At 47.8% G+C, this 25163-nt stretch overlaps 1 protein-coding gene and 1 pseudogene across 1 annotated transcript in view; one reads left to right on the top strand and one right to left on the bottom strand.

Moving 5' to 3' along the window:
• The window catches only part of LOC100668263 (large ribosomal subunit protein uL1-like), a 46761-nt pseudogene extending 31295 nt beyond the window's left edge, over positions 1 to 15466 (bottom strand).
• DOCK6 (dedicator of cytokinesis 6) overlaps positions 15450 to 25163 on the top strand; it is a 49208-nt gene continuing 39494 nt past the window's right edge. Inside the window, exon 1 of the mRNA XM_064280681.1 lies at positions 15450 to 15508. Coding sequence (XP_064136751.1) covers positions 15465 to 15508 — 44 coding nt within the window. The 5' untranslated portion in view covers positions 15450 to 15464. The remainder of the gene's footprint in view (positions 15509 to 25163) is intronic.

Here is a 25163-nt window from a genome sequence, read left to right as displayed (position 1 = left end):
TGCAGGAAAGGGGAGCCAGGGCGATGGCTCTTCAAACTGCTTCCTGCTGAGGAGGGGCAGTGAGTGGGGGTGGGGCAGCTCTAGAAGTTTAGGGTTCTCCTTCTCAGAGCTTTTGGATAGCTTCTAGCCTATGACCATAGGGTGAGGGTGGTGATGTGCCTTGATAGCCTGGCTCTTGTGTCAGGACCATATTGAGCTGGATACAGCAGTAAGAGCTTTATCTAATAGAGGATACCCTGATGGTGTAGTGGTTATGTGTTATGACTGCTAACCAAAAGGTCAGCAGTTGGAATCCACCAGGCACTCCTTGGAAATTCTATGGGGCAATTCTACTCTGTCCTATAAGGTCGTTATGAGTCGGAATTGACTCAGTGACAACAGGTTTGGTTTTTTTAAATCTATTAATAAGGAATTTGGCTAGGAGGTTTAGGAGGCAGGGTCCAAACATGCAGACAAGAAAGGGTACAGTTGGTCCTACTGTAAGAAAAGAGGAAAATAAGGCCAAAAGCTTTTTTGGCCATCCAAACACTGAATTGCCCAGGCAGAGAGTTTGGGGTTAGGACTTCTGGATGCCTTGTATCTCCACACAGAAATAAGTAGCCTGAAGCGGCACAAAGCACACCTGCTCCTGATAGGGCTAATTTGACAAAAGCATTTTCCTGTCAAAACCATGTGATGGGCAGAGTTGGGAAAAGAATGAAGGTGAATTACCACAGCTTCACAGTTGCATGAAGCAAGGTCTAACTTAAGATGCCTACTATCTTAAAACGGGTGAAATAAGAACAGGAAGGAAAAAAAAAATCACATTTGACAGAATGCAAACATTGAAGAATAAACCCATACTCTGTGGGCTGAAAACTCAGCCTCTTAAACAGGTACTTCAGGTCTTGTAATGACTCACAGTTCCATTTGTACTGAAGAGGGGGCATGTAGGGTCTGGTCTGGGGCAGGTGTCACTACTTAACACCAGCTGGCAGAAGTGGCCTCACACAGGGGAATGACACAAGTGAAACTCAGAACAAATATTGTGAGGAGGGCAAGAGCAAAACTTACCCCTAAGACATTGGTGACACTTATATACTAGGGATACTGATGGAACATTAACTTAAGGTCCTCTACAGAGATACAAGTCTAATTTTCCTGGTTTGGGGATGTTTGTCTCTTGACATCCAGTGGCAGACTCTTTTTGATTCTGGTATGATGAATCCAGGAGCTCAATTCACTGACCTCGACCACAGTAGAGATAGCAAGGAGAACTTCAAAGGGTCCGGTCCACTTTCCCTGTAGGATGTCAGGCTTCCAGGTTTTGATTGGTACCCAGTTGGATGGATGGATGGAATGCAGAGGGACCTCAGGTGTTGGTCCAGTGTCTCGAAGATGAGCCTATCTGTGGAGAGAGCACAACACACCCGACAGAGACTGCAAGTATTCTTTTAAGAACTGGGTGCCTTTTTCACATAGGGAGTCATCAGCTCCCAAGGGCTCTGTCTCAGAGTTCTTTAGCAAAAGATGGCCGTACGTCAGCTGAAAGGGACTGATTTTTAATTTGGGCCTGGGGCAGCCTGGGACCGAAGCAGAGCCATGGGGATGACCCTAGCGCAAACTAACTTAGTTTCCTGCAAAATTTCGCTGTGTGTCTCTTGAGTTGTTGATTAGCTCTTTCGACCTTTCCACCAGATTGAGGTCTCCATGCTGAATGCAGATTCTAATTGATGACCAAGGTGGTTGCCACATCCTGAGTAATTTTTTGCGATAAAATGAGGCCCATTGTTGCTTCTAACGGATCCGGGCAACCCAAATCCTGGAATGATTTCTTCTAGGAGTTTTTTTTGACTACCTCAGTGACCTTCTTGGTTTGGCATGGAAAAGCTTCTATCCAGTTGGTGAAACTACCTACAAATACGAGTAAATACTTGTAATTCCCAGGTGCTCTGGGCATCTCGGTGAAATCTACCCGCTAGTCTTCTCCAGGTTGCGTCCCCTTTTGCTGGGTCCTGGGAGGTGCAGTGATGCTGTTTTGGGGATTATTCTTGGCACAGGTGACACACTGTTGTATCACTGCCTCAATGGCCTTGTAAATTCCCTGTCCAATCAAATGTCTCTTTACCCAGTCGCACAGAGCGTCATGCCGGTAGTGAGGGAACTGGTAGCTTCCTGCATGACCAACCCTTTTCTTTTCTGTGGCATCCATTGTTCTGCTACGTACCTGTCTTTTTCACTGCAGTGTGGAGATGGATTTCGTGGGGGCAATGTTAGCCGGGGAGCCAAAGGCGCGATAGCATGCCATTTTTAAGACTCAGTCCTCGAAGCTCTTTGATTAGAGCTGAATCAAAAAAGGGTTGGTGAATTTTTGAACCAAGCACAGCCCAACAAAATTGTGTTTTTGCTGGTATTGGGGTCCTCCCACTTAAAGGCAAAAATCTCTTGGCTTTTATGCTCAGGGGGAATAATGAAGAGAGCATCTTTCAGGTCTAACACTGTGAACCACTTAAAAACTGGCAACAGCATTGATAGCAGGGTATAAGGGTTGAGAACGACAGGGTGAACAGTCACAGGTTCCTGGTTGATAGCCCGGAGGTCTTGCACAAACCTGTATCTTCCATCTTTCTTCTTCACAGGTAAAATTGGGTGTTGAAAGCTGACTGGCAAGGCCTCAGCAATGAGTCCTCTATTAAAGAAGGGCAGAGTGCCCTGTGGGGCCATTGGCCCAGGTATCCACTGACGCAGCATGAGGTGGGCTCATCAGCACGTTCACATGCATTTCTCCATTCTGAAACAAGATCTCAGCCTGCAGTTTACATAATAGGTCTCTTCCTAATAGCGGGACCAGGCAATCTCGCATACACAGGAAGGAGTGAGCAAGTGTTTTTCCTGGAAGGGAGGAGGCGAGTGGTTGAGAAAAGGCCTGGAGACTTCTTTCCCTGACACTCCCATGATGGCTGGGTTTTCCCTGGAGGAGGGGCTTGTTTTGGGGTTAAGAACAAGTAAATGGCCCAGTGTCCACTAGAAACTTGGTAGGCTTTCTCTCCATGTTCATTGTAACCAGAGGCTCAGGTGGGGGGCTTGCCTCCAGTTGTTTTCAGTCTGATTCATCCTCAGAGTATGCCATGGCTGGGAGCTGGGCTGCTCCCAGAGGCTCCTTTAGGTTCAACGGGCACTTATTTTGGGATCTATTGGAGCACTCATTTCTCCAGTGTCCCATTTCTTTACAATAGGCACACTGGTTTTTATCCAGCTGGGATTAATCACTAGACTTCAGTCTTGTCTGCTCCCAGTGCTGCTTTCTTTGTAGTATGTCATCCCCAACTCTGCTCACTTCTCTTTCCTTTTATCTCTTATAAAATAAAAGGTGCTGTAGGCCACACCCCAGGGAAACTCCCTTTACATTGGATCAGGAATGTGACATGAGTAAGAGTGTTTCATCCCACCTTAATCATCTTTAACATAATCTAATCTTGCCTCATTAACCACAGACAGAAATTGGGTGTACAGCACATAGGAAGATTATATCAATCACAAAATGGAGAACAATCACACAATACTGGGACTCACCACCTAACCAAGTTGACATATATTTTTGGGAGACACAATCCAATCTATGATACCATGCCTAAACAAAATATCAGAACAGAGAACAACTACCTTAGGAGTCCTAGGTGGCTATTACAGAGTTTTGGACTACCAGCTGGCCTCTGTGAAGTCACCTCGATGCAACTTTTACAAGTTAGTTAACAGAAAACAGAATAGACCTATGCACATCATTATAGCAATCTATGTTGTTGTTGTTGCTAGGTGCTGTTGAGTCGGTTCCGACTCATAGCAACCCTATGCACAACAGAACGAAACACTGCCCGGTCCTGAGCCCTCCTTACAATCATTGTTATGCTTGAGCTCATTGTTGCAGCCACTGTGTCAATCCACCTCGCTGAGGGTCTTCCTCTTTTCCACTGACCCTGTACTCTGCCAAGCATGATGTCCTTCTCCAGGGACTGGTCCCTCCTGACAACATGTCCAAAGTATGTAAGATGCAGTCTCGCCATCCTTGCCTCTAAGAAGCATTCTGGCTGTACTTCTTCTAAGACAGATTTGTTTGTTCTTTTGGCAGTCCGTGGTATATTCAATATTCTTCGCCAACACCACAATTCGAAGGCGTCAATTCTTCGGTCTTCCTTATTCATTGTCTAGCTTTCACATGCATATGATGTGATTGAAAATCCCATGGCTTGGGTCAGGTGCACTTTAGTCTTCAAGGTGACATCTTTGCTCTTCAACACTTTGAAGAGGTCCTTTGCAGCAGATTCACCCAATGCAATGTGTCTTTTGATTTCTTGACTGCTGCTTCCATGGGTGTTGATTGTAGATCCAAGTAAAATGAAATCCTTGACAACTTCAGTCTTTTCTCCATTTATCATGATGTTGCTCATTGGTCCAGTTGTGAGGATTTTTGTTTTCTTCATGTTGAGGTGCAATCCATACTGAAGGCTGTGGTCTTTGATCTTCATTAGTAAGTGCTTCAAGGCCTCTTCACTTTCAGCAAGCAAGGTTGTGTCATCTGCAGAATGCAGGTTGTAAATGAGTCTTCCTCCAATCCTGATGCCCCGTTCTTCTTCATATAGTCCAGCTTCTCGTATTATTTCCTCAGCAACACTAGTGATGGAAGACCAGATGAGTTGTGGAATGACATCACGGATATCATACATGAAGAAAGCAAGAGGTCACTGAAAAGACAGGAAAGAAAGAAAAGACCAAGATGGATGCCAGAGGAGACTCTGAAACTTGCTCTTGAGCGTCGAGCAGCTAAAGCAAAAGGAAGAATTGGTGAAGTAAAAGAACTGAACAGAAGATTTCAAAGGGAGTCCAAGAAGACAAAGTAAAGTATTATAATGACAGCGGTCTATACTTAAGGCAATTTTAAAGTTGTTACTCACTGAAAAGCAAATGTCCTCTTTTCCAGGGAATCACTGATGATGTTTCATCTTCCCTGGAGGAGTCACTGTTGGGTCGAGGAGGTATTGGCCTTGAGGACCCGCCGTTAGTCCCCTGGAGAACCTCCTGGTGCGTGCTGGACTTTCGGTTGAGTCTTCCATCTGATTCACCTCTAACACTGAGCAATGACACCTGGCTGGCTCACCAGAAAATGTTGCCGGGAACTCCGGGTTCTACTCGGCATGACTCTACCAGGGTCAAAAAGACAGAGACGGAGTTAGGGAGAACAAAAGGCAACTTTATTGGTTGGCCAAGCAAGGAGACAGTAGGGGCTGTGTGCCATCCAAGACGGCCTTGTAGGCAGCTTATAGAGGCTGGTTTATATAGGCAGGATCGGTTGCAGAATACAAAATGGCACGCATGCACAGGCACAGAGCCTTTTAGAATGAGTAAGCATTTTCTAAGGCCCAGGTTTGATTCCCCACGCAGGAGGAACTTACCCACTTTCGTTCATTAGCATGTCAGCTTTCCACCCAGGGGCAGAGAATTTATCATGCCTGAGCAGTTAATGAGGTAAAGGTCATCTAGAAAGCCAGGATAGAGGGCAGAACCTGTTTCAGCTGATTCTTGCTAGTCAGTGACCGTTTCTCTTTAAGAAGTTTCTGAGGAGGAAAAGAAAGAACTCTAGGAAATGGGCTGGATGAGGGGCTGTCTTGAGGCTAAGAAAAAATGGCTCTGCAGCTCTAGCCCTGTCTTACCACCACTGTGATATGACATGAGGAAGTCTTGGTTCCTGTTGAGGGCACAGTCGGGCGTTTCTGGCACTGCTGTTTGCTGCCCACATTCCTGGAGCCTTTGAATTCGATTTTCGGACCCCTTGGGTATCTGGTGGAGCCTTAATGGTGCAGTGGTTAAGAACTGGGCTGCTAACCGTAAAGATCGGTGGTTCTAATCCACCAGGCACTCCTTGGAAACCGTATGGGGCAGTTCTACTCTGTCCTATAGGGTTGCTATGAGCTGAAATCAACTCAACAGGAACAGGTTTGTTTTTTTGGATGTGTGAAAGGAGCCCTGGTGGTGCAGTGGTTAAACACTCGGCTGTGAACCAAAATGTCTGCGGTTCCAGCTGTTCCATGGGAGAAAGGTGGGAAGTCTGCTTCCGTAAACATTATAGCCTTGGAAAGCCTATGGGGCAGGTCTACTCTGCCCTATAGGGTTGCTATGAGTCGGAATCGACTTGACAGCAACGGGTTTGGTTTTTGTTTTGTTTTGTTTTTTGCGTGTCTGGGGGCCCTAGTGAAAAACCCTGGCCATTGAGATGTGGGGAGAATGCTGGGAGATGAGCAAACCCAACAGAGGTGCCTCTGCAGAGGGATAAGATATGAGTTCCAGGGATGATGGACAAGTAGTCAGACAGACAAGCGGCGGCTGGACCATCTGTTCAAAGAAAAACAGGAAGCCTGTGGCCTGCCCCGCCGGCCTCTTGGCCCAGCCTTTGTCTTCGTGACTTAAACTCCCAGATGCCCCAAGCTTCCTTCCCTGGCTTTGGGTGTGGCAGAAAAAAAGCAAAATCCCACAAAGTAACATCTCTTCAGGCTCTGTGCTGTCTTGACAACACCTTGCTGGCCCCCATTGTGGCCCTGTAAGGTCAGCGCTGAGGTTACTGCCCCCGTTTCCCACAATGAGGAAACAGACCAAGAGAGACCTCCAGGTTACCCAGCCTGGTTGTAGCCAAGCTGGGACTCTGGACTCCAAGTCCTATCTCCTGCCCATGACTGTTCCTACTTCAAGTTCACCACAAACTGCAAGGCGCCCATTCATTCTTTCACCAAGTGATTCACCAAGTTGTCAAAATGTATGTGAAGAATGAGGACAGAGGTTTCCCTGAAGATAACGGGTTCACTGGTGGGAGCTCTCCAACTGAAAGGTTGTGTGATTTGAAGCCAGTGGCTGATCCTCTGTGAGCCTTGGTTTCCTGAATCTGTAGAATGGGGTGTTGACACAGCCTGCACATGGTAGGTGCTCAGTAGAGCCTTGGTGAATGGATGCCCCCGGAATCCCATTCCCCAGACCCAGCTTTACCTGCTTTCTCCTTCACTTGCCTCCCCTTGTCCGTAGGAGGGTCCTCTGCCTGTGGACGTGGATGGGAAAGCTGGGGACAGGGCAAGTGTCCTGGGCTGGCTGGTCCCACCATTCCCACCATAGGCAGCAAGGGGTGGTGGGCACCCACATTCCACCTCCTCCTACACAGCAGACCTCAGTTTGGGAGACCAAGGGAGCCTCCTTCTCTAGAAAGGAATTGATCCACCTTCCATTAGTTTGGAGCCCTGGTGGCACAGTGGGTAAGCACTCATCTGCTAACCAGAAGATTGACTGTTTGAACCCACCAACTGCTCCTTGGGAGAAAGATGTGGCAGTCTGTGTTCATAAAGATTGTTATCCTTGTTGTTAGGTGCTGTGGAGTCATTTCCAACTCATAGCGACCCTATGTACAACAGAGCAAAACACTGCCTAGTCCTACGCCATCTTCACTATCGTTGTTATGCTTGAGCCTATTGTTGCAGCCACTGTGTCAATCCATCTTGTTGAGAGTCTTCCTCTTTTTCGCTGTCCCTCTACGTTACCAAGCATAATGTCCTTCTCCAGGGACTGATTCCCTCCTGACAACATGTCCAAAGTACATAAGACGTGGTCCACCATCCTTGCTTCTAAGGAACATTCTGGTTATACTTCTTCCAAGACAGACTTGTTCGTTCTTTTGGCAATCCATGGTATATTCAATATCCGTTGCCAACACCGCAATTCAAAGGCGCCAATTTTTCTTTGATCTTCCTTATTCATCGTCCAGCTTTCACATGCATATAAGGCAATAGAACGCACCATGGCTTTGGTCACGCATACCTTAGTCTTCAAGGTGACATCTTTGCTTTTCAACACTTTTAAGAGGTCTTTTGCAGCAGATTTGCCCAGTGCAGTGTGTCTTTTGATTTCTTGACTGCTGCTTCCATGGGTATTGATTGTGGATCCAAGTAAAATGAAATCGTTTACAACTTCAATCTTCTTCATTTATCGTGTTGTTGTTTATTGGTCCAGTTGGGAGGATTTTTATGTTGAGGTATAATCCATACTGAAGGCTGTGGTCTTTGATCTTCATCAGTAAGTGCTTCAAGTCCTCTTAGCTTTCAGCAAGCAAGGTTGTGTCATCTGCATAACGCAGGTTGTTAATGAGTTTTCCTCCAATCCTGATGCCCTATTCTTCTTCATATAGTCCAGTTTCTCGGATTATTTGCTCAGCATACAGATTGAGTAGGTATAGTGAAAGATAAAACCCTGACACATACCTTTCCTGACTTTAAGCCATGCAGTAATCCCTTGTTCTGTTCGAATGACTGCCTCTTGATCTATGTACAGGTTCCTCAGGAGCACAATTAACTGTTCTGGAATTCCCACCTTCACAATGTTATCCATCAAGTCTTATGATCCACATAGTCGAATGCCTTTGCATAATCAATAAAACACAGGTAAACATCTTTCTGGTATCCTCTGCTATCAGCCAGGATCTATCTGATATCAGCAATGATATCCCTGGTTCCACATCCCCTTCTGAATCCAGCTTGAATTTCTGGCACTTCCCAGTCAATATACTGCTGCAGGTGCTATTGAATGATTTTCAGCAAAATTTAATTGTGGGTGCTGTTAATGACATTGTTCAATAATTTATGCATTCAGTTGGATCGCCTTTCTTGAGAATAGGCATAAGTATGGATCTCTTCCAATCAGCTGGTTAGGTAGGTGTCTTCCAGATCTCTTAGCATAGGCAAGTGAGCACTTCTAGTGTTGCATGCGTTTGTTGAAACATCTCAGTTGGTATTCCACCAATTTCTGGAGCCTTTTTTCTTGCCAATGCCTTCAGAGCAGCCTGGACTTCTTCCTTCAGTACCATCGGTTCCTGATCATATGCTACCTCCTGAAATGGTTGAACATCGACAAATTATTTTTCATATAGTGACTCTGTGTATTCCTTCCACCTTCTTTTGATGCTTCCTGCATCGTTTAATATTTTCCCCGTAGAATCCTTCAACATTGCAACTCAAAGCTTGAATTTTTTCTTCAGTTCTTTCGGCTTGAGAAATGCTGAGCGTGTTCTACCCTTTTGGTTTTCTATCTCTAGGTCTTTGCACATATCATTATAATACTTTACTTTGTCTTCTCGAGCCGCCCTTTGAAATCTTCTGTTCAGCTCTTTTACTTCATCATTTCCTCCTTTTGCTTTAGCTACGCAACATTCAAGAGCAAGTTTCAGTGTCTCTTCTGACATCCATTTTGGTCTTTTCTTTCTTTCCTGTCTTTTTAATGACCCCTTGCTTTCTTCATGTGTGATGCCCTTGATGTCATTCCACAACTTGTCGGGTTTTCGGTGATTAGTGTTCAATGCGTGAAATCTATTCTTGTGATGGTCTCTAAATTCAGGTGGGATGTGCTCAAGGTCGTACTTTGGCTTTTGTGGACTTATTCTAATTTTCTTCAGTTTCAACTCAAACTTGCATATGAGCAATTGGTGGTCTGTTTCACAGTCTGTCCCTGGCCTTGTTCTGACTGACAATATTGAGTTTTCCATCATCTTTTTCCACAGATGTAGTCAGTCTGAGTCCTGTGTATTCTATCTGGTGAGGTCCACATGTATCGTCACCATTTATGTTGGTGAAAAAAGGTATTTGCAATGAAGAAGTTGTTGGTCTTGCAAAATTCTATCATTCTATCTCCAGCATCGTTTCTGTCACCAAGGCCATATTTTCTAACTACCAGTCCTTCTTCTTTGTCTCCAACTTTCACATTCCAATCACCAGTAATTATTAATGTACCCTGATTGCATATTTGATCGATTTCAGACTGCAGAAGTTTGTAAAAATCTTTAATTTCTTCATCTTTGGCCTTAGTGGTTGGTGTGTAAATTTGAATAATAGTCGTATTAAGTGGTCTTCCTTGTAGGCATATGGATATTATCCTATCACTGACAGTGTTGTATTTCAGGATAGATTTTGAAAATGTTCTTTTTGATGTTGAATGCAATGCCATTCCTCTTCAATTTGTCATTCCCGGCATAGTAGACCATGTGACTGTCTGATTCAAAACAGCCAATACCAGTCCATTTCAGCTAATTAATGCCTAAGATGTCTATGTTTATGTGTTCCATTCCATTTTTGATGATTTCCTGTTTTCCTAGATTCACACTTCGTATATTCCACGTTCCAATTATTAATGGATATTTGCAGCTGTTTGTTCTCATTTTGAGTGGTGCCACATCAGCAAATGAAGATCCCAAAAGCTTGCCTCCATCCATGTCATTAAGGTTGACTCTACTTTGAGGGGCAGCTCTTATCCAGGCATCTTTTGAGTTCATTCCAACCTGAGGGGCTCATCTTCCAGCACTGTGTCAGACACTGTTCTGCTACTATTCATGAGGTTTTCACTGTCTAATTCTTTTCAGAAGTAGACAGCCGGGTCTTTCTTCCTAGTTTTTCTTAGTCTGGAAGCTCAGATGAAACCTGTCCAGCATGAGTGACCCTGCTGCTATTTGAATATTGGTGGCGTACTTTCCAGCATCACAGCAACATGCAAGTCCCCACAGTATGACAAACTGACAGGCACGTGGGGGTCCATACAGATTACATCTTTGGAAGCCCTCTGGGCAGTTCTACTCTGTCTTACAGGGTCATGTCTTAGTCATCTAGTGCTTCTATAAGAGAAATACCACAAGTAGATAGCTTTAACAAACAGAAATTATTCTCTCACAGTGTAGGAGGCTAGAACCCTGAATCCAGGGCACCAGTTCCAGGAGAGGGCTTTCTCTCTCTGTCAGCTCTGGGGGAAGGTCCTTATCATCAATCTTGCCCTTGTCTAGGAGCTTCTCAGCACAGGAACCCCAGGTCCAAAGGATGTACTCTGCTTCTGGCACTGCTTTCTTGGTGGTGTGAGGTTCCCCATCTCTCTGCTTGCTTCTATCTTTCATATCTCAAGAGATTGGTTTAAAACACAATCTAATCTTGTAAATTGAGTCCTGCCTTATTAACATCATAGAGGCAGGATTTACTACATATTGGAAAACCACATCAGATGACAAAATGGTGGACAATCACACAATACTGGGAATCACAGCCTAGCCAAGTTGGTACCTATTTTGGGGAGACATAATTCAATCCATGACAGGTCACTATGAGTCAGAATTGACTAGAAAGCAATGGGTTTGGGTTTCTTTTTGGTTTCCGAGGGGCTGATTTCTCCCACTGCTTTAAGCACTGATGGTGGAAATGGTAGACACCAGGGAACTGGAAACAGCGAGGCATGAAGATCCTCTGACCACTGGGCCCCTGTACCATTCTGCCTCAGTCATTCACTTACTGAGCACCGACTGTATGCACAGCCCTGTGCTGGGTGCTGAGGATGTAACAACGAGGAACAGAAATCCCTCCCCTGATGGAGCTGACATTCTAGTGGGAAGACAGACAGGCAGTTCCAACTGACGGTGATCAGGGCTGTGTAGGGGACCCAGGGGCTGGGGGAGGGTAGCCCAGAGGAGCCTATGACACACCTTGGACAGGGGAGGGAGGTGGTCAAGGAAGACTTCCAAGAGTTGTGAGACCTGAAGAATGAATAGAAGTTACCCATATTACCCACTGCTCTGGAGTCGATTCTGACTCATAGTGACCCTACGGGACAGAGTAGAACTGCCCTATAGGGCTTCCAAGGATGTAATCTTTTTTTTTCCAAATAATTTTATTGAAATGTGCCAAGAGTACACGGGGAGCACAAATTATGCACAAGGGGGAAAAATTACATGTACAATAATTTTTAAAAAGTGAAGGTTAAGCTTGGGAGCTATCAGCTCCCCTCCCCCCTCAAAATTCCAACATCTCCATTACAGTCAAGCCTCTACTAACCTAGCATTGGTGGTGCAGTGGTTAAGAGCTACAGTTGCTAACCAAAAGGTCAGCAGTTCGAGGCCACCAGCCACTCTTTGAAAATCCTATGGGGCAGTCCCACTCTGATGTACAGGGTCGCTATGAGTCGGAATTGACTCAATAGCAATGGGTTTTATTTTGTTTTTTGGTTTAACCTAGCATGAAAAAAAGAAATATAAGAACTTCTGCAAAAACAAACAAAAACGGCATAGAGGAAAAATGTTTTTCTGCTCAGATGGGACTCTTCCTGGGCACCTAATTAGGAGGCGTGCTGAACAGTGGAGAAACACAGCTTCAGGGTGTAGGGGTATGGTCCATCTGAGTTTTTCATCTGGTAATGGTTCAGGAAGCCCAGCTAGGCTATAATCTTTACAGAAGCAGACTGCCACATCTTTCTCCCACAAAGCAGATGGTGGGTTTGAATCACTGACCTCAGTTAGCAGCTGAGCACTTAACCACTGCACCACCAGTGCACCTGAGTAGAAGTTAGTTCAGGTAAAGAGTACAGGAAACAATGTTCCAGGCAGAGGGTATGGCCAGCACAAAGGTCTGGAGGCAGGAGGCCCAACAGAAAAATAGAGAAGCACATTATAATGCTACAGTGATTCAAATAGTGAGGTCCTTCGCCAAGCATTGAGCTGTGAATCAAGAAAACCAAAGAGAAAACCCAGAAATAGATATTTACAGAGAGCCAACTGGATGGTGCCAATGGTTAATGTGCTCAGCTGCTAACTGAAAGGTTGGAGGTTCGAGTCCGCCCAGAGGTGCCCCAGAAGAAGGGCCTGGTCATCTACTTTTGAAAAGTCACTCCTTTGAAAACCCGATGGTGCACAGTTCTATTCTGACACAAATGGTGTTGCCTCAACACAGAGTCAACTCAACAGCAACTGGTATTTTTAACTATGATCCAGGTACTTCGGACCTCACAGAGACATAATCCCCAATTCAGGCATGGTGTGACTGGGGTGTGATGGGGGGTGTCAAAGGTGAGACCTAAGGGATGAAGAAGGGGTCAGGTGGGCAGGGAGTGGACGGAACAGTGTTTGGTGGAGAGAACAGCACTGGGCAGTGGATGATGTGAGATGTTCTTCAACTCCATCCCGTCTCACGCAGCAAGTCAGCCTGCCCAGAACCCACCCACTGCCCGCTATCTCCTCGCCCCATCAGCCACCATCTCCCACCTGGATCCATGTAGTCCCTTCTCCCTGGTCCCCCCTACCTCCCGCCCTTGCTTCCCCACTCTGTTCTGCCACAACAGCCAGGGGAGGCCAAAGTCCCCACTGAGTTGGGCCTCTGTTTGAGCAGCTGCCAGTATCCCCTCCCCCCCAGCCCCGCCTGACTGAGTCAGGCCTCGCCACGCCCTCGAGAGGAACAGCCTCGCCAATCGGGTCTGGCAGGTGCCGGGGCAGACGCTGGGCTCCAGGCAGCCAGGGCAGGGGCTTTACTCGGGAGCTTTCAAGCTGCATTTTCACTGAGGCAGAACTCGGAGTCATTGGGACCCATCGGCTCCCATGGAGCATTGGCACCTGCAAGGACCCAGAGCTCAGGGCTCCAGGGCCCCACCTGTCTCCCACTGTCTGTGCCTCATGCCGTCACTGACCAAGAACTCTCAGGGAGGAGATGAGAGAACAAGGCTCAGAGAGGTTGAGAGAATTATCCCAGTTCACACAGCCAGGCTCAGATAGGGACCCAGCTGGTCTTTAGAGACAACTGCTTTGTGGTCTGGTTCCCTGGGTTCAAATCTCGGCTCTGACACTGATCCACTCAGTGAGTGGGACAAGTCACTTCAGCTCTCTGGACCTCAGTCTCCTCATCTTTAAAAGGGGGACAATGACAGCACTCACACATGGAAACAAACACCAAACCAAACCTATTGCTCTTAAGTCAATTCCGACTCACAGCGACCCTATAGGACAGGAGAGAACTGCCCCATAGGGTTTCCAAGGCTGTAATCTTTATGGAAGCAGACTGCCACATCTTTCTCTGGAGGAGTGGCTGGTGGGTTTGAACCACCAATATTTTGGTTAGCAGCCGAGCACTTAGCCACTGCACCACCAGGGGTCCTTACACACAGGAAAGGGACATGCAAAGGTCCTGAGGTAGAGCTCTGCCTTACTGTTTAGATGAACAATCAGGCGGCCAGGCAGCTGGAGTGAACCAAGGAAGGGAGTAGTGGGAAAAGATAAGGGCAGGGAGGTGACAGGACAGGTCATACGGAGTGGACTTGGGCTTTTACCCTGAGTAGGTTGCAGCCATGGAGGGTTCTGAGCAGAGGAGAGACGTGCAAGATGCTCACTAGTTTCCTCTGGCCACTAATGAGGGAGGAGACTGTGCGGAATGAGAGTGGGAGACGGGAACAGCAGGAAGGAGATGGCTGCTCTGGTCCAGACAGGAGATGCTGGGGGCTGGACTAGATCTAGACAGAAGGGACATGAGAAATCCAAAGATCTTTGCTCATCTCCATGTTTCCTGCCTGGCCTGGCTCCCAAAGACTCTCAGCCTGACAGGTAAGGTAGAGACATTAGCCTGGGAGGCTGCAATCTGGGGTGAGGGTGACACCAGGTCGGGTTCAGCAGGAAGTAATGGGCGGGGTTACACCTGGTGTCTCCCAGGCCAAAGTGGATAGGCCACTTCAGGCATGGGCACATGGGCTACTGACAGGTGTGCACAGGTCACCTGCTAGGCTGGGTGTCACCTGCTGGGCCCTTACTACCCTCAACGCTGTATTGGGCCTACGCGGGGGGTCTCTAGGGTTCCCACAAAATCCAAGCTTCCCTCCTGTGGATTCAGGATGCCAGTCTCTCCTCTAGCCTCAAATTCTCCCTAAGACACTTTCTGGACCTGCCTATGTTGGGAAAGGGATTGGCACAGCAGATGAGAGGAAGCTGGAGGATTCTCTAAAAATGCTGAGAGGGGCCGTTGTAGAAAAATTTGTGAAAAAATTAACCAAGGCTTCCCCACATCCTCCTTCCAGTGGTGGCGGCCCAGCTGATCCAGCCTCCCGAACCGGCTGTCTTGGGTCCCCCAGCCAAATCCTGATCACATATCCTGGCTCCTGATGCCCAGCCAGACTCCTCCGTTCATATCCAGTGGGCCCCCCCGCCCCCATGAGTCCTTCAGGCCTGGGCAGGTACTCGAACTCTCCGGTGCCTCAGGTTAAAAAACCATCTGTAAAATGGAGGAAACAATATTTCTTTCCGCACCTGTGAAACGCTGGGGCTGTGCTCAATAAACTTTAGTGATGGTCATTATGAATTGTGGGAACGTTGTTGTTTTCAAGCCTGGCGTCAGGTGGCAGAAAGAGCGTCCCTACCTGGGCGTCCAGGGCGCCATCCCTACCTCCACCCCGGTACAGCCCTTCTCCGAGCCTCAGTTTCCCCACCCAGCCCCGCAGACTCAGAGGCGGCCCGGGGACCTAGGCCCTCGGCCGGCAGGGGCAGCACGGAGCGGCCAGGCGCACCCGGAAGGGCCCCGCCCCCGGCCCCGCCCAGCCGGGCTGCCCTGAACCGGGCGGCGGCGGCCACGGCGGGGACCGTGAGCGGGCGGAGCGGCGGGGCCGGCGGCGGGACGCGGGGCGCCATGGCGGCCGCCGAGCGCCGCGCCTTCGCGCACAAGATCAACAGGTAGCACGACCGCCGGGCCCCCTCCTCGGCCGACCCCACGTGTCCGAGCCCGGTCCCGGGAGGCCCCCTCTCCCCGCCAGCCAGGGCGCCCCCCATCCAGTCCTTCGCCTTGGCCGGGGCTGGGGAGGGAGAAGGCGGCGAGAGCGGCAGGGTCCGGGCTGGGGACTGCGCCGGGGCAGCGAGAGCGATGGCGGCAGAGTACGCGTGGGGGCGTGCCCCGGGGGCTTCCTGGAGGAGGTGGCGCGGGGAAAGCGGGTGCCGGACTCCTCTGTGCCTCTTCTCGGTCCCCGAGCCCGAGGAGGAGGTGCCCTCCGTCCCATCTTCTGCTGGCTTGGGGCGGGGATGCTCCTGGCGTCGGGATTTGGGACAGAGGTGGTGCTCTGGCGGCTTTTAAAATCCCTCGGGAGGTTTTCCGAGCCCTTCCGCCGCCCCCCAGGGCTCCGTAGCCAGCTGTCTGGGGCGGCACGGGAACAGCTGTGGACCCCCCACCCTGCCCTGCCTTGGGCTCTCCCCCAGCACGGGCTGGACAAGCTAGGATGGATGGGTGATTGAATGGAGAAAGTGGGGGCTGGGGACAGAACCAGCTGGTGGGCAGACGGGGGAGGGGGCAGGCGCCAGGCGCGGGGAGATCCATTTCCGCGGCCACTGGGGATTGTGAGAGACTGAGGCTGGGAGGGGGATGTCGGACTCTCGGCTGAGGGGCCTCACCGGAGATTTGGGTCTCTGCATCCATGACGGGTGCAGAATTGGCTGAGTGTCCTCTCCACTGGTGACCTGCCCTAACCACCCCCAGGTGAAAGAGCCACCTTGTGGATGGGGCCCTGGCTTAATGGGGACACAAGAAAAGATCCCACCCTTGGAGGCAGACAGTGGGGGGTGCAGACAAGGAGAAACACAATAAAGTAGATCATGTTAGTGATAAGTACCTTCACATATGTGGAGGTACAGGGCAGGGAAAGAGAATAGAGAGGATGGGGGCTCATTTAGATGGGGGGGGGTGGTCAGGAAGGTCTGGCTGAGAAGGTGTCATTTGAGCAATAACTTGAAGGAGGTGAGGAGTGGAGCCATGTTCATATGTGGAGGAAGAGCTTCCAAGCACAGGGAAGAGCAGGTGCAAAGGCCCTGAGGCAGGAACTGGCCTGGTGGGTTCACAGATATTCAAGGAGGTTGTTGTGGCTGGAGCAGAGTTAATGAAGGGGAGGGTGGGGGCAGATGGTGCAGGGCCTTGTGGGTTTCAGGGAGGACTTTGACTTTTACCCCAGTGAGGTGGGAGCTGTGGAGGGTTCTGAGCAGAGGAGGAAGGACCCAACCTTGTGTCTGGGGCATAGTGAGTGTTCATTACACAGTGGTCATGCTATTTTTATGTCTTATAATTACCTCTGTGTCTCTGAATTGTCTTTCTAGGGCCTTTGGCCTCAGAACATTATTACCATCTGTCCTTTGCTTCTCAGTCCCTGTGTCCTTGGGTCCACCCAAGTGAGAAAGAGGGGTCCTGATTTCCACCCTGGGGAACAGATGCTGAAGAGCCCAGGGCAAGAGGAGTAGAGAAAGATCCTGGGGCCCCAGTGAACCACTGAGCGAGTGGCTCAAGGCTTATAGCCACCCTCAGACAAGGTTTCCGGAGTAGCCTAGTAGGGACCTAGTGTGTACATGCCAAGACCTGGGCCTGTATTCATTTATTTATTTATCTGATCGTTAATTCCACATGTACCATATTAGCTTGAATATTAGCCAGTCTCCTGGTTTCCTAATAAGCAGATTCTTAATGAACATATTCTTTAGAAAAAGGTTTTGGGTGTATCTTAAAGATACAAACTTATGAACATAGATAACATTTATGAGTGTTGCTCTATGCAGTGAAAACCCTGGTGGTGTAGTGGTTAAGTGCTACGGCTGCTAACCGAAGGGTCGGCAGTTCAAATCCACCAGGCGCTCCTCGGAAACCCTATGGGGCAGTTCTACTCTGTCCTATAGGGTTGCTATAGTCAGAATCGACTCCACAACACTGGGTTTGGTTTTTTGTTTTGGTATATGCAGCATATGATTGTGAGGATGGTACAGGACGAGGCAGTGTTTCGTTCTGTTATACACAGGGTCCCTATGAGTCAGAACCGACTGGATAGCACCTAACAACATATGCAATATAATTTGTTCATCTTGTCACTTGTACTATTTAATATATGATATACAATGATGATCACCCAGCACTTAAGATGTGTTTTTCATGTTTCTGGGATGTTAGTTGTTTAATTGTCCCCATTGCCTCTTGACATGGGTACAACTGTTGAAACCAAGGTTCACAGTGGTTAGGTTCACCCACAAGGTTTGCCAGTAGGGAAGTTGTGGAGCTGGGGCTCGACCCCATGAGCTTGTAGCCCCGGAGCTTGGAACAATTCTGGAAACTGCCTTTCCTGCTTTCACATATCCTGAAGTGCGTTTATGCACCTTCTTCCGGGGGGGTCTTCATTCTGCGCCTCAGCTTTCTGATTTTGTACGGCCTGTGTTTTTTGCTAAGGATTTGCTGGAGGAATGTACATCAACAAGTTTTACTATTCTAAAGATACTGCCAGATTTCAGGGAAACATCTCCCTTCCATTCTGTCGCCCTACCCCGTCCCCAAATGTATCTGCAAGCATAAGCACACTCATGTATTATTATTTTTTACCTTTATTGTGACAGTTGGCATTCATACAGAAAAGTGCAAAGTTTAAAGAGCAATTATAAAGCAAATGCCAGTAAAAAGGCCACCTTGGTCAAGATAGGGGCTGGCTCCACCTTCCCAGCTCCCCTCCCCCACTTCAGCAGCCCCCTCCTGATTGTCACCTGCGCCTGCTTCCAGAGAGATCCACCATGCTGTTGGTCACGGTCATCTCTTCCTCACTGGCCTTGTGGTTTCTCCCTTCAAGTCAGCTCCTTATTTGCCATGCAGCAGGTTTGCCTGTTTTACAACTTCATAGAAACGGACTCGTGGGGGATGCCGTCCACTGGGCTGACTTCTTTCACTTAGCATAATGTCAGGAAGGCTCGTCAGTGCCATTGCCTGTAGCCAGGTTCCTCCTTTTTCATGGTTGTGTAGTATTCCACCACCCATGTGTCTCCCCATTCCTGCTGATGAACATGTGTGTGGTTCCAGTTTGGGGCTGCCTAGAGCGTTTTTGGCCACGTGTCTTGTTGCTTGTGTCTGTAGGTTCCCCCTGAGCCTCTGTGCCTCCGTCGAATTGCTGGATTGGAGTATCTTTACTTTTGCTAGATGTCACAGATGCTTTTCCGAAGGGGTTTCCCACACCAGTGGATGCCCGATCCAGTTGCTGTCTATCCATTCTCTCTGGCACTTGCATTGTCCTTCAGATTTTTTGCCAATGAGGAGCTGTGTGTGTGTGTTTGTGTGTGTGTGTATAGAGGAATCTCTTTGTAGTTTCATATGGGTTCATTTTCACCCTCCCTTTTTATACAAGTGGGCACACACAGCACCCATGGCTTCTGTCATTCTTTTTGTTGTTGTTGAGACTATACACAGCAGAACACACCCCAATTCAATGGTTTATATATGTGCAGTTCAACGATATGATTACAGTCTTCAAGTTGTGCAACCATTTTCATCCTTTTTTGAGTTGTTCCTCCCTCACTGACATAAACTCAGTGTCCCCTTAATTTCCTGTCTAATCTTTCAAGTTGCCGTTGTCAATTTGATCACATATAGCTCTTAAAAGAGCATAATGCCCAAGGCAGACATTCTTTGCTAGTTGAGCTAAACAATTAGATTTCAAGAAGACTTCAGGGGATAGTTTTAGTTTAAGGATTAAAGATTATCTCGGGAAAGCAGTTTCAGGGGTTCAGGCAGCCTCCATGGCTCAAGAATGTCTGGAGTCCACGAAGATTTGAAGTTCTGTTCTACTTTTTCCCCCTTTTGATCAGGGCTTCAGTCATTCTTGTTTCTGGCTTTATCATCATCCTCCCCTCAAAGGCTAGACCTCTGTTAATTTGACTAGCCTTGGGGTGAGCTCCATGGTCTGTCTGAATTCTCAGTGGTGCCACCACTTTAGCTGTCCCCTCTGAGCCTCTGGTCTGTTTAGTGTCATGTCAGGTTGCCTGTTTTTCATCTTAGGAGAATTTATCTCAATAATGGCTGTAACCCCAGACCTGGATCTTTACAGTCTCCTCCATTGCAATTGTGAGGTCACCTCCTTGGAAAAGCCACTAAATTCAGTGCAACGTTTTGTCACCTTGTCCTCCCATCCTTTTTTTTAAATTTTGGAAAAATTTATGTAACAAAACATTTGCCATTTCCACATGTTTTTATGTGTACAATTTGGCAACGTTAATTATGCTCACCATTTCCCTCCTTTTTTTAAACTTGCTCCGTTGGGGCCTCCTGAAGCACATCTGACATGGGAGTGAGAAAAAGAGAGGAGGAGGGGAGGACACCAAGATTTGGGTCCCAAGCACCTGGGAGGATGGAGCTGCCCTCAGTGAGATGGGAAGGTGGTGGGAGTGTAGGTTGTGGCCCTGCTGTGTGCGAGATGCCTGGAGGAGCCCCACATGGGCATGCCAAGGAGGCAGGTGGCACCCAGGAGGAGCTCGAGGGTTCGTCAGTGGTTTGTTGTTAGTTGCTGCCCAGTCGGCTCTGACTCATAGCGACTTTATGTAAGACAGACCCAAACGCTGCCCATTCCTGTGCCATCTCCATGATCATTGGTATGTTTAAGTCCATTGTTGCGGTCACTGTGTCAAACCATCCCACTGAGGGCCTCCCTGGCCTTTGTTGACCCTCCACTTCACCAACCATGATGTCCTTTTCTAGCAATTGGTCTTTCCTGATGACATGTCCAAAGTACATGGGCTGAAGTGTCACCATCTTTGCTTCTAAGGAGCATTCTGATTGTATTTCTTTTAAGATGGATTTGTTTGTTCTTCCAGCCAACCTGTTACTGTCAAGTCGATTCCAACTCACAGAAACCCTATAGGACAGAGTAGAACTGCCCCATAGGGTTTCCAAGGAGTGGCTGGTGGATTTGAACTGCTAATGGATTTGATCTTACTACTGTGCCACCAGGGCTCAGTTTTTCTGACAGTCCATGGTTGTCTTAGTTATCTAGTGTTGCTATAACAGAAATACAAGTGGATGACTTTAGCAAACAGAAATTTATTCTTTCACAGTTTAGGAGGCAAGAAGTCCAAGTTTCAGGGTGCCAGCTCCAGGGGAAGGCTTTCTGTCTCTGTTGTCTCTGGGGAAAGGTCCTTGTCATCAATCTTCCCTGGTCAAGGAGGTTCTCAGCACAGGCACCCTGGGTCCAAAGGACACGTTATTCTCCTGGCTCTTGTTTCTTGGAGGTATGAGGTCCTCATGTCTCTCTGCTCACTTCTCTCTTTTATATCTCAAAAGAGATTGACTTAAAACACAACCTAGATTGAGTCCTCCTCATTAACATAACTACCCCTTATCCCACTTCATTAACATCCCAGAGGTAGGATTTACAACACATAAGAAAATCACATCAGATGACAAAATGATAGACAGTCACACAATACTGGGAATCATGGCTTAGCCAAGTTGATACACATTTTGGAGGGACACAGTTCAATCCATGACATTCTACCCTTTGGCCCCCGAAAGTTCATGTCCTTGCCACGTGTAAAACATATTCACCCCATCATATAGCAAAAGCCTTAACTCAACCGCAAGTCCAAAATCCAAAAATTTCTTCTTCATCTGTGAAATTTAGAAAATACAAGTCATTTGCTTGCTTCCAAAGTACACTGGTGAAACATGTACAAGCTAGACATTTCCATTACAAAAGGGAGAAATTGGAGGGAAAGAAGGGATAACAGGTACCAAGCAAGTCAGCAGAACACATTACATTAGCCCTCAAGGCAGGAAAATAATCCTCTGTTCTCTGAGACCGTTTACACAGTGGCTCTGCCCTCTAGACTCTAGGTATTGGCCATACTCTCCAGATTCTGAGTAGAGGCTCCATGGCCCTGAACTTCAGCTCCACCTTCTAGGCCCACTAGAACCGCAGCTCTGCTCCCTCGACTTTGGGCACACCATTCTCCAAGTCCACCTGGCTGGTGACTACCCTTTCAGGCCACAGAAGTCATGTTCCTGCCCTTTGAGACTAAGGCAACTCTGCTTCCTATGTTCCTGTCACTTCAGCTTCTGCTTCCTGGTTCCTTGGCCTCTCTGCCCCTTGGGCCTCGCCGCCTGCATCTGCTGTGCTGGGGCAAGTGTTCCAAAGCTCTTTAACTCCACCGATAAGTGCCTGGAGGCACCCCACTCCTTCAATAAACTTCGGTGGGTAGGCATTCAGCTCTCTTGCTCCATGGGTCAGGATAAAGGCTTCTTCTGATTGACATAGTTGCAGGGGCTGGCGAAACAAAGATCGGCAGGTTCTGCAGTTGGCTCCTGTTTGTCTGATTACCGGTTCTTGGGATTTGAGCTAGTAGCTTACCTACGGTTTTGCCTGCCGATCTTGGGATTCGTTGATGTTCACAGCCTGTGAGCAAGAGCCCTGCTCTCTGACCTACTGATCTTGGATTCACGCAGCCCCTGCGGCTACGTGAATCAGGAGAAGCCTCTATCCTGACCTACAGACTTGGGACATTCCAGCCTCTACAATCGCATGAGCCATTTCCTTGATATAAATCTCTCTCTACATATATTTATATGCCTTACTGGTTTTGCTTGTCTATAGAATCCAGCCTAAGACAATGGTATATTCAATAGTCTTTAGCAACACCATAATTCAAAGGCATCAATTCTTCTTTGGTCTTCCTTATTCGTTGCCCAGCTGTCACATGCATATGAGGTGATTGAAAATACCATGGTTTGTGTCAACTGCACCTTAGTCCTCAAAGTGATAGCTTTGCTTTTCAACACTTGAAAGAGGTCTTTTGCAGCAGATTTGCTTAGTGCAATACATCATTTGATTTCTTCACTTCTGCTTCCATGGGTGTTGATTGTTGATCATTGACAACTTAAATTTTTCCTCCATTTACCATGATGTTGTTTATCGGTTGTCAGTGTTTAGGTGCTGAGGACCCAAGACAGGACAGAATTGGGGAGCTGGAGTGAGTGTGGATAGGAAAGAGGTGGGCTCTGGAGCCTCCTATTCTTGGCTCTGGTCCCCTGTCGTGGGCGATGCAGAAGACCCAGTGCTGAAGAGTATAACCAAGCAGGTTTCGATTCTGGGCCCTGCTTCGTCTGGCTATATGACCCTGGGTGGATAACCACCTCTGTCTGTGCCTCACTCATCTTTTGTATAAAAACAGGGCCAGAAATTTCAGCCTTCTAGTTTTGCCTTTACGGATGATATGGTGACAGCAAGCCTTAATTGACCACCTACTGTATGCTGAGCAGATAATCCCAGAAGCTAGACTATATGAAGAAGAAAGTGGCATCGGAATTGGAGAAAGACTCATTAACAACCTGAGACATGCAGATAACTCAGCCTTGCTTACTGAAAGTGAAGCACTTACTGATGAAGGTTAAAAACCACAACGTTCAGTATGAATTACACCTCAACATAAACAAAAATCTTCACAACTGGACCAATAAGCAAGATCACAATAAATGGAAAAAAGTTTGAAGTTGTCAAGGATTTCATTTTACTTGGATCCACAATCAATGCTCATGGAAGCAGCAGTCAAGAAATCAAATGATGTATTACATTGGACAGATCTGCTGCAAAAGACCTCTTTAAAGTGTTCAAAAGCAAAAATGTCACTTTGAGGACTAAGGTATGCCTCACCCAAGCCATGGTATCTTAAATTGTATCATATGCATGCGAAAGCTGAACAATGAATAAGGAAGACCAAAGAAGAATTGATGCCTTTAAATGATAGCGTTGACAAAGAATATTGAATATACCTACCGTGGACTGCCAGAAGAATGAACAAATCTGTCTTGGAAGAAGTACAGCCAGAATGCTCCTTAGAAGCGAGGATGGCAAGACTTTGTCTAATGTACTTTGGACCTATTATTAGGAGGGACCAGCCCCTGGAGAAGGACATCATGCTTAGTATAGTAGAGAATCAGAGGACAACCCTTGACAAGTTGGGTTGATACAGTGGCTACAACAATGGGCTCAAATATAGCCAAAAATCGTGGCAATGGCTCAGGACCAGGCAATGTGTTCTTTATACATAGGGTCGCTATGAGTTGGAATCGACTCGATGGCATCTAACAACAAGTATATGCCAGGTCCTGTACTCAGTGAGGTGGGCACTGTCCCAAGCCCAGAGGCCCAGAGAGAGATGGCCTCTCACCTATGCTCCTCTAGCTCCAATTGGAGTGCAGAGCCCATGGCTCGATAATCTGGCTGCTGTGGCCACAGTATTGTGGACCTGGGAGTTCTTCATTCTGGGGGCCTCTTTCGAAGGCCCAGCCCTTCCTTCTCCCTTTCTCTGCTCTGGGGTAGCAGCTGCAGAACAGCTGGGATCAGGGCCAGCCTCGTCCCCTGTCCCAGTGTCTTTCGTAAGCAGTGCACTCCTCAGCGCCTGTGTGCCCATGGTTCTGGAGGAGGCGGCCCCAGCTTGGGGAATTTGAGGACAAAGTCCTAATTTTTAACACTCCTTGAGTTTCTCAGAAACACCCTCCTCACCCTCCAGTTGGTAGAAGCAAGACTCTGGGACTGTTGACAGAGAAAATAGTTATGCTCCAGGGCCAGAGGAGGAATGAGGCTGGAGTCTCAAACTGGAGGCCCCCACTTTGGATAAGGACATGGGCAAGTTTTGTTTGGCCCACAGGGATTTGAATTTAGAGGCCTTAGACGGGGCTGAGGGAGCCCTGGTGATGCAGTGGTTAAAAACTCAGCTGCTAACCAAACGATCGACAGTTCTATTCCACCCTGTAGGGTCATTATGAGTTGGAATGACTCAACGACAACGGGCCTGCTTTGGTTTTTTAGACGGCTTAGGATCCCAGTTGGCCCATCCTCTCCTCCCCTACCCTGTCTTCAGAGTCACCCAGGCCCACCACACGTTTACTTCACTTGTGGCCTGTGGGCCATCGGGTTTGCAGTCCTCAGCATTGCCCTTTTGTGGGCACAACTTTTTATTGTGAAAGTTTCCTGTTGTTGTTAGCTGCCTTTGATTTGATTCCGACTTGTGGCGACCCCATGTGTGCAGAGTAAAACTGTGTTCCATAGGGTTTTCAAGGCTGTGACCTTTGAGAAGCAGATTGCCAGGCCTGTCTTCTTGAACCACCAGCCTTTTGGCTACTAGTCAAGTGCTTAATTTCCTCCAAAACCGTTGATTCCAAATCTTAGTGACCCTATAGGACAGATAGAACTGACCCATAGGGTTTCCAAGGATGTAATCTACAGAAGCAGACTGCCACATCTTTCTTCTATCGAGTGGCTGGCCAGTTTGAACTGCCCTTCAATTAGCTGCTGAGCACTTAACCATTGTGCCACTAGGACTCCTTAAACCAAACCTGCTGCCGTCGTGTCAATTCCGAACAAGATGTGGCCATCTGCTTCTGTAAGCATTAGGGTCTTGGAAACCCTGTGGCAAGTTCTGCTCTCTCCTGTAGGCTTGCTGTGAGTGAGTTTCTATGAGTAAGTTTCCTAAAAACGCTGAAAATTGGCAAATGGAGGGGTATGAGGCCCAAACACCCAGGCAATCAGCTTCTTGATTTTAAGAGGGACTGAAGCCC

This window comes from Loxodonta africana, chromosome 3 (assembly GCF_030014295.1).
Source record: "Loxodonta africana isolate mLoxAfr1 chromosome 3, mLoxAfr1.hap2, whole genome shotgun sequence".
Classification (NCBI taxonomy): Eukaryota; Metazoa; Chordata; class Mammalia; order Proboscidea; family Elephantidae; genus Loxodonta; species Loxodonta africana.
Note: the sequence above shows the minus strand (reverse complement) of the source record. Positions and strands in the feature narration are given on the sequence as shown.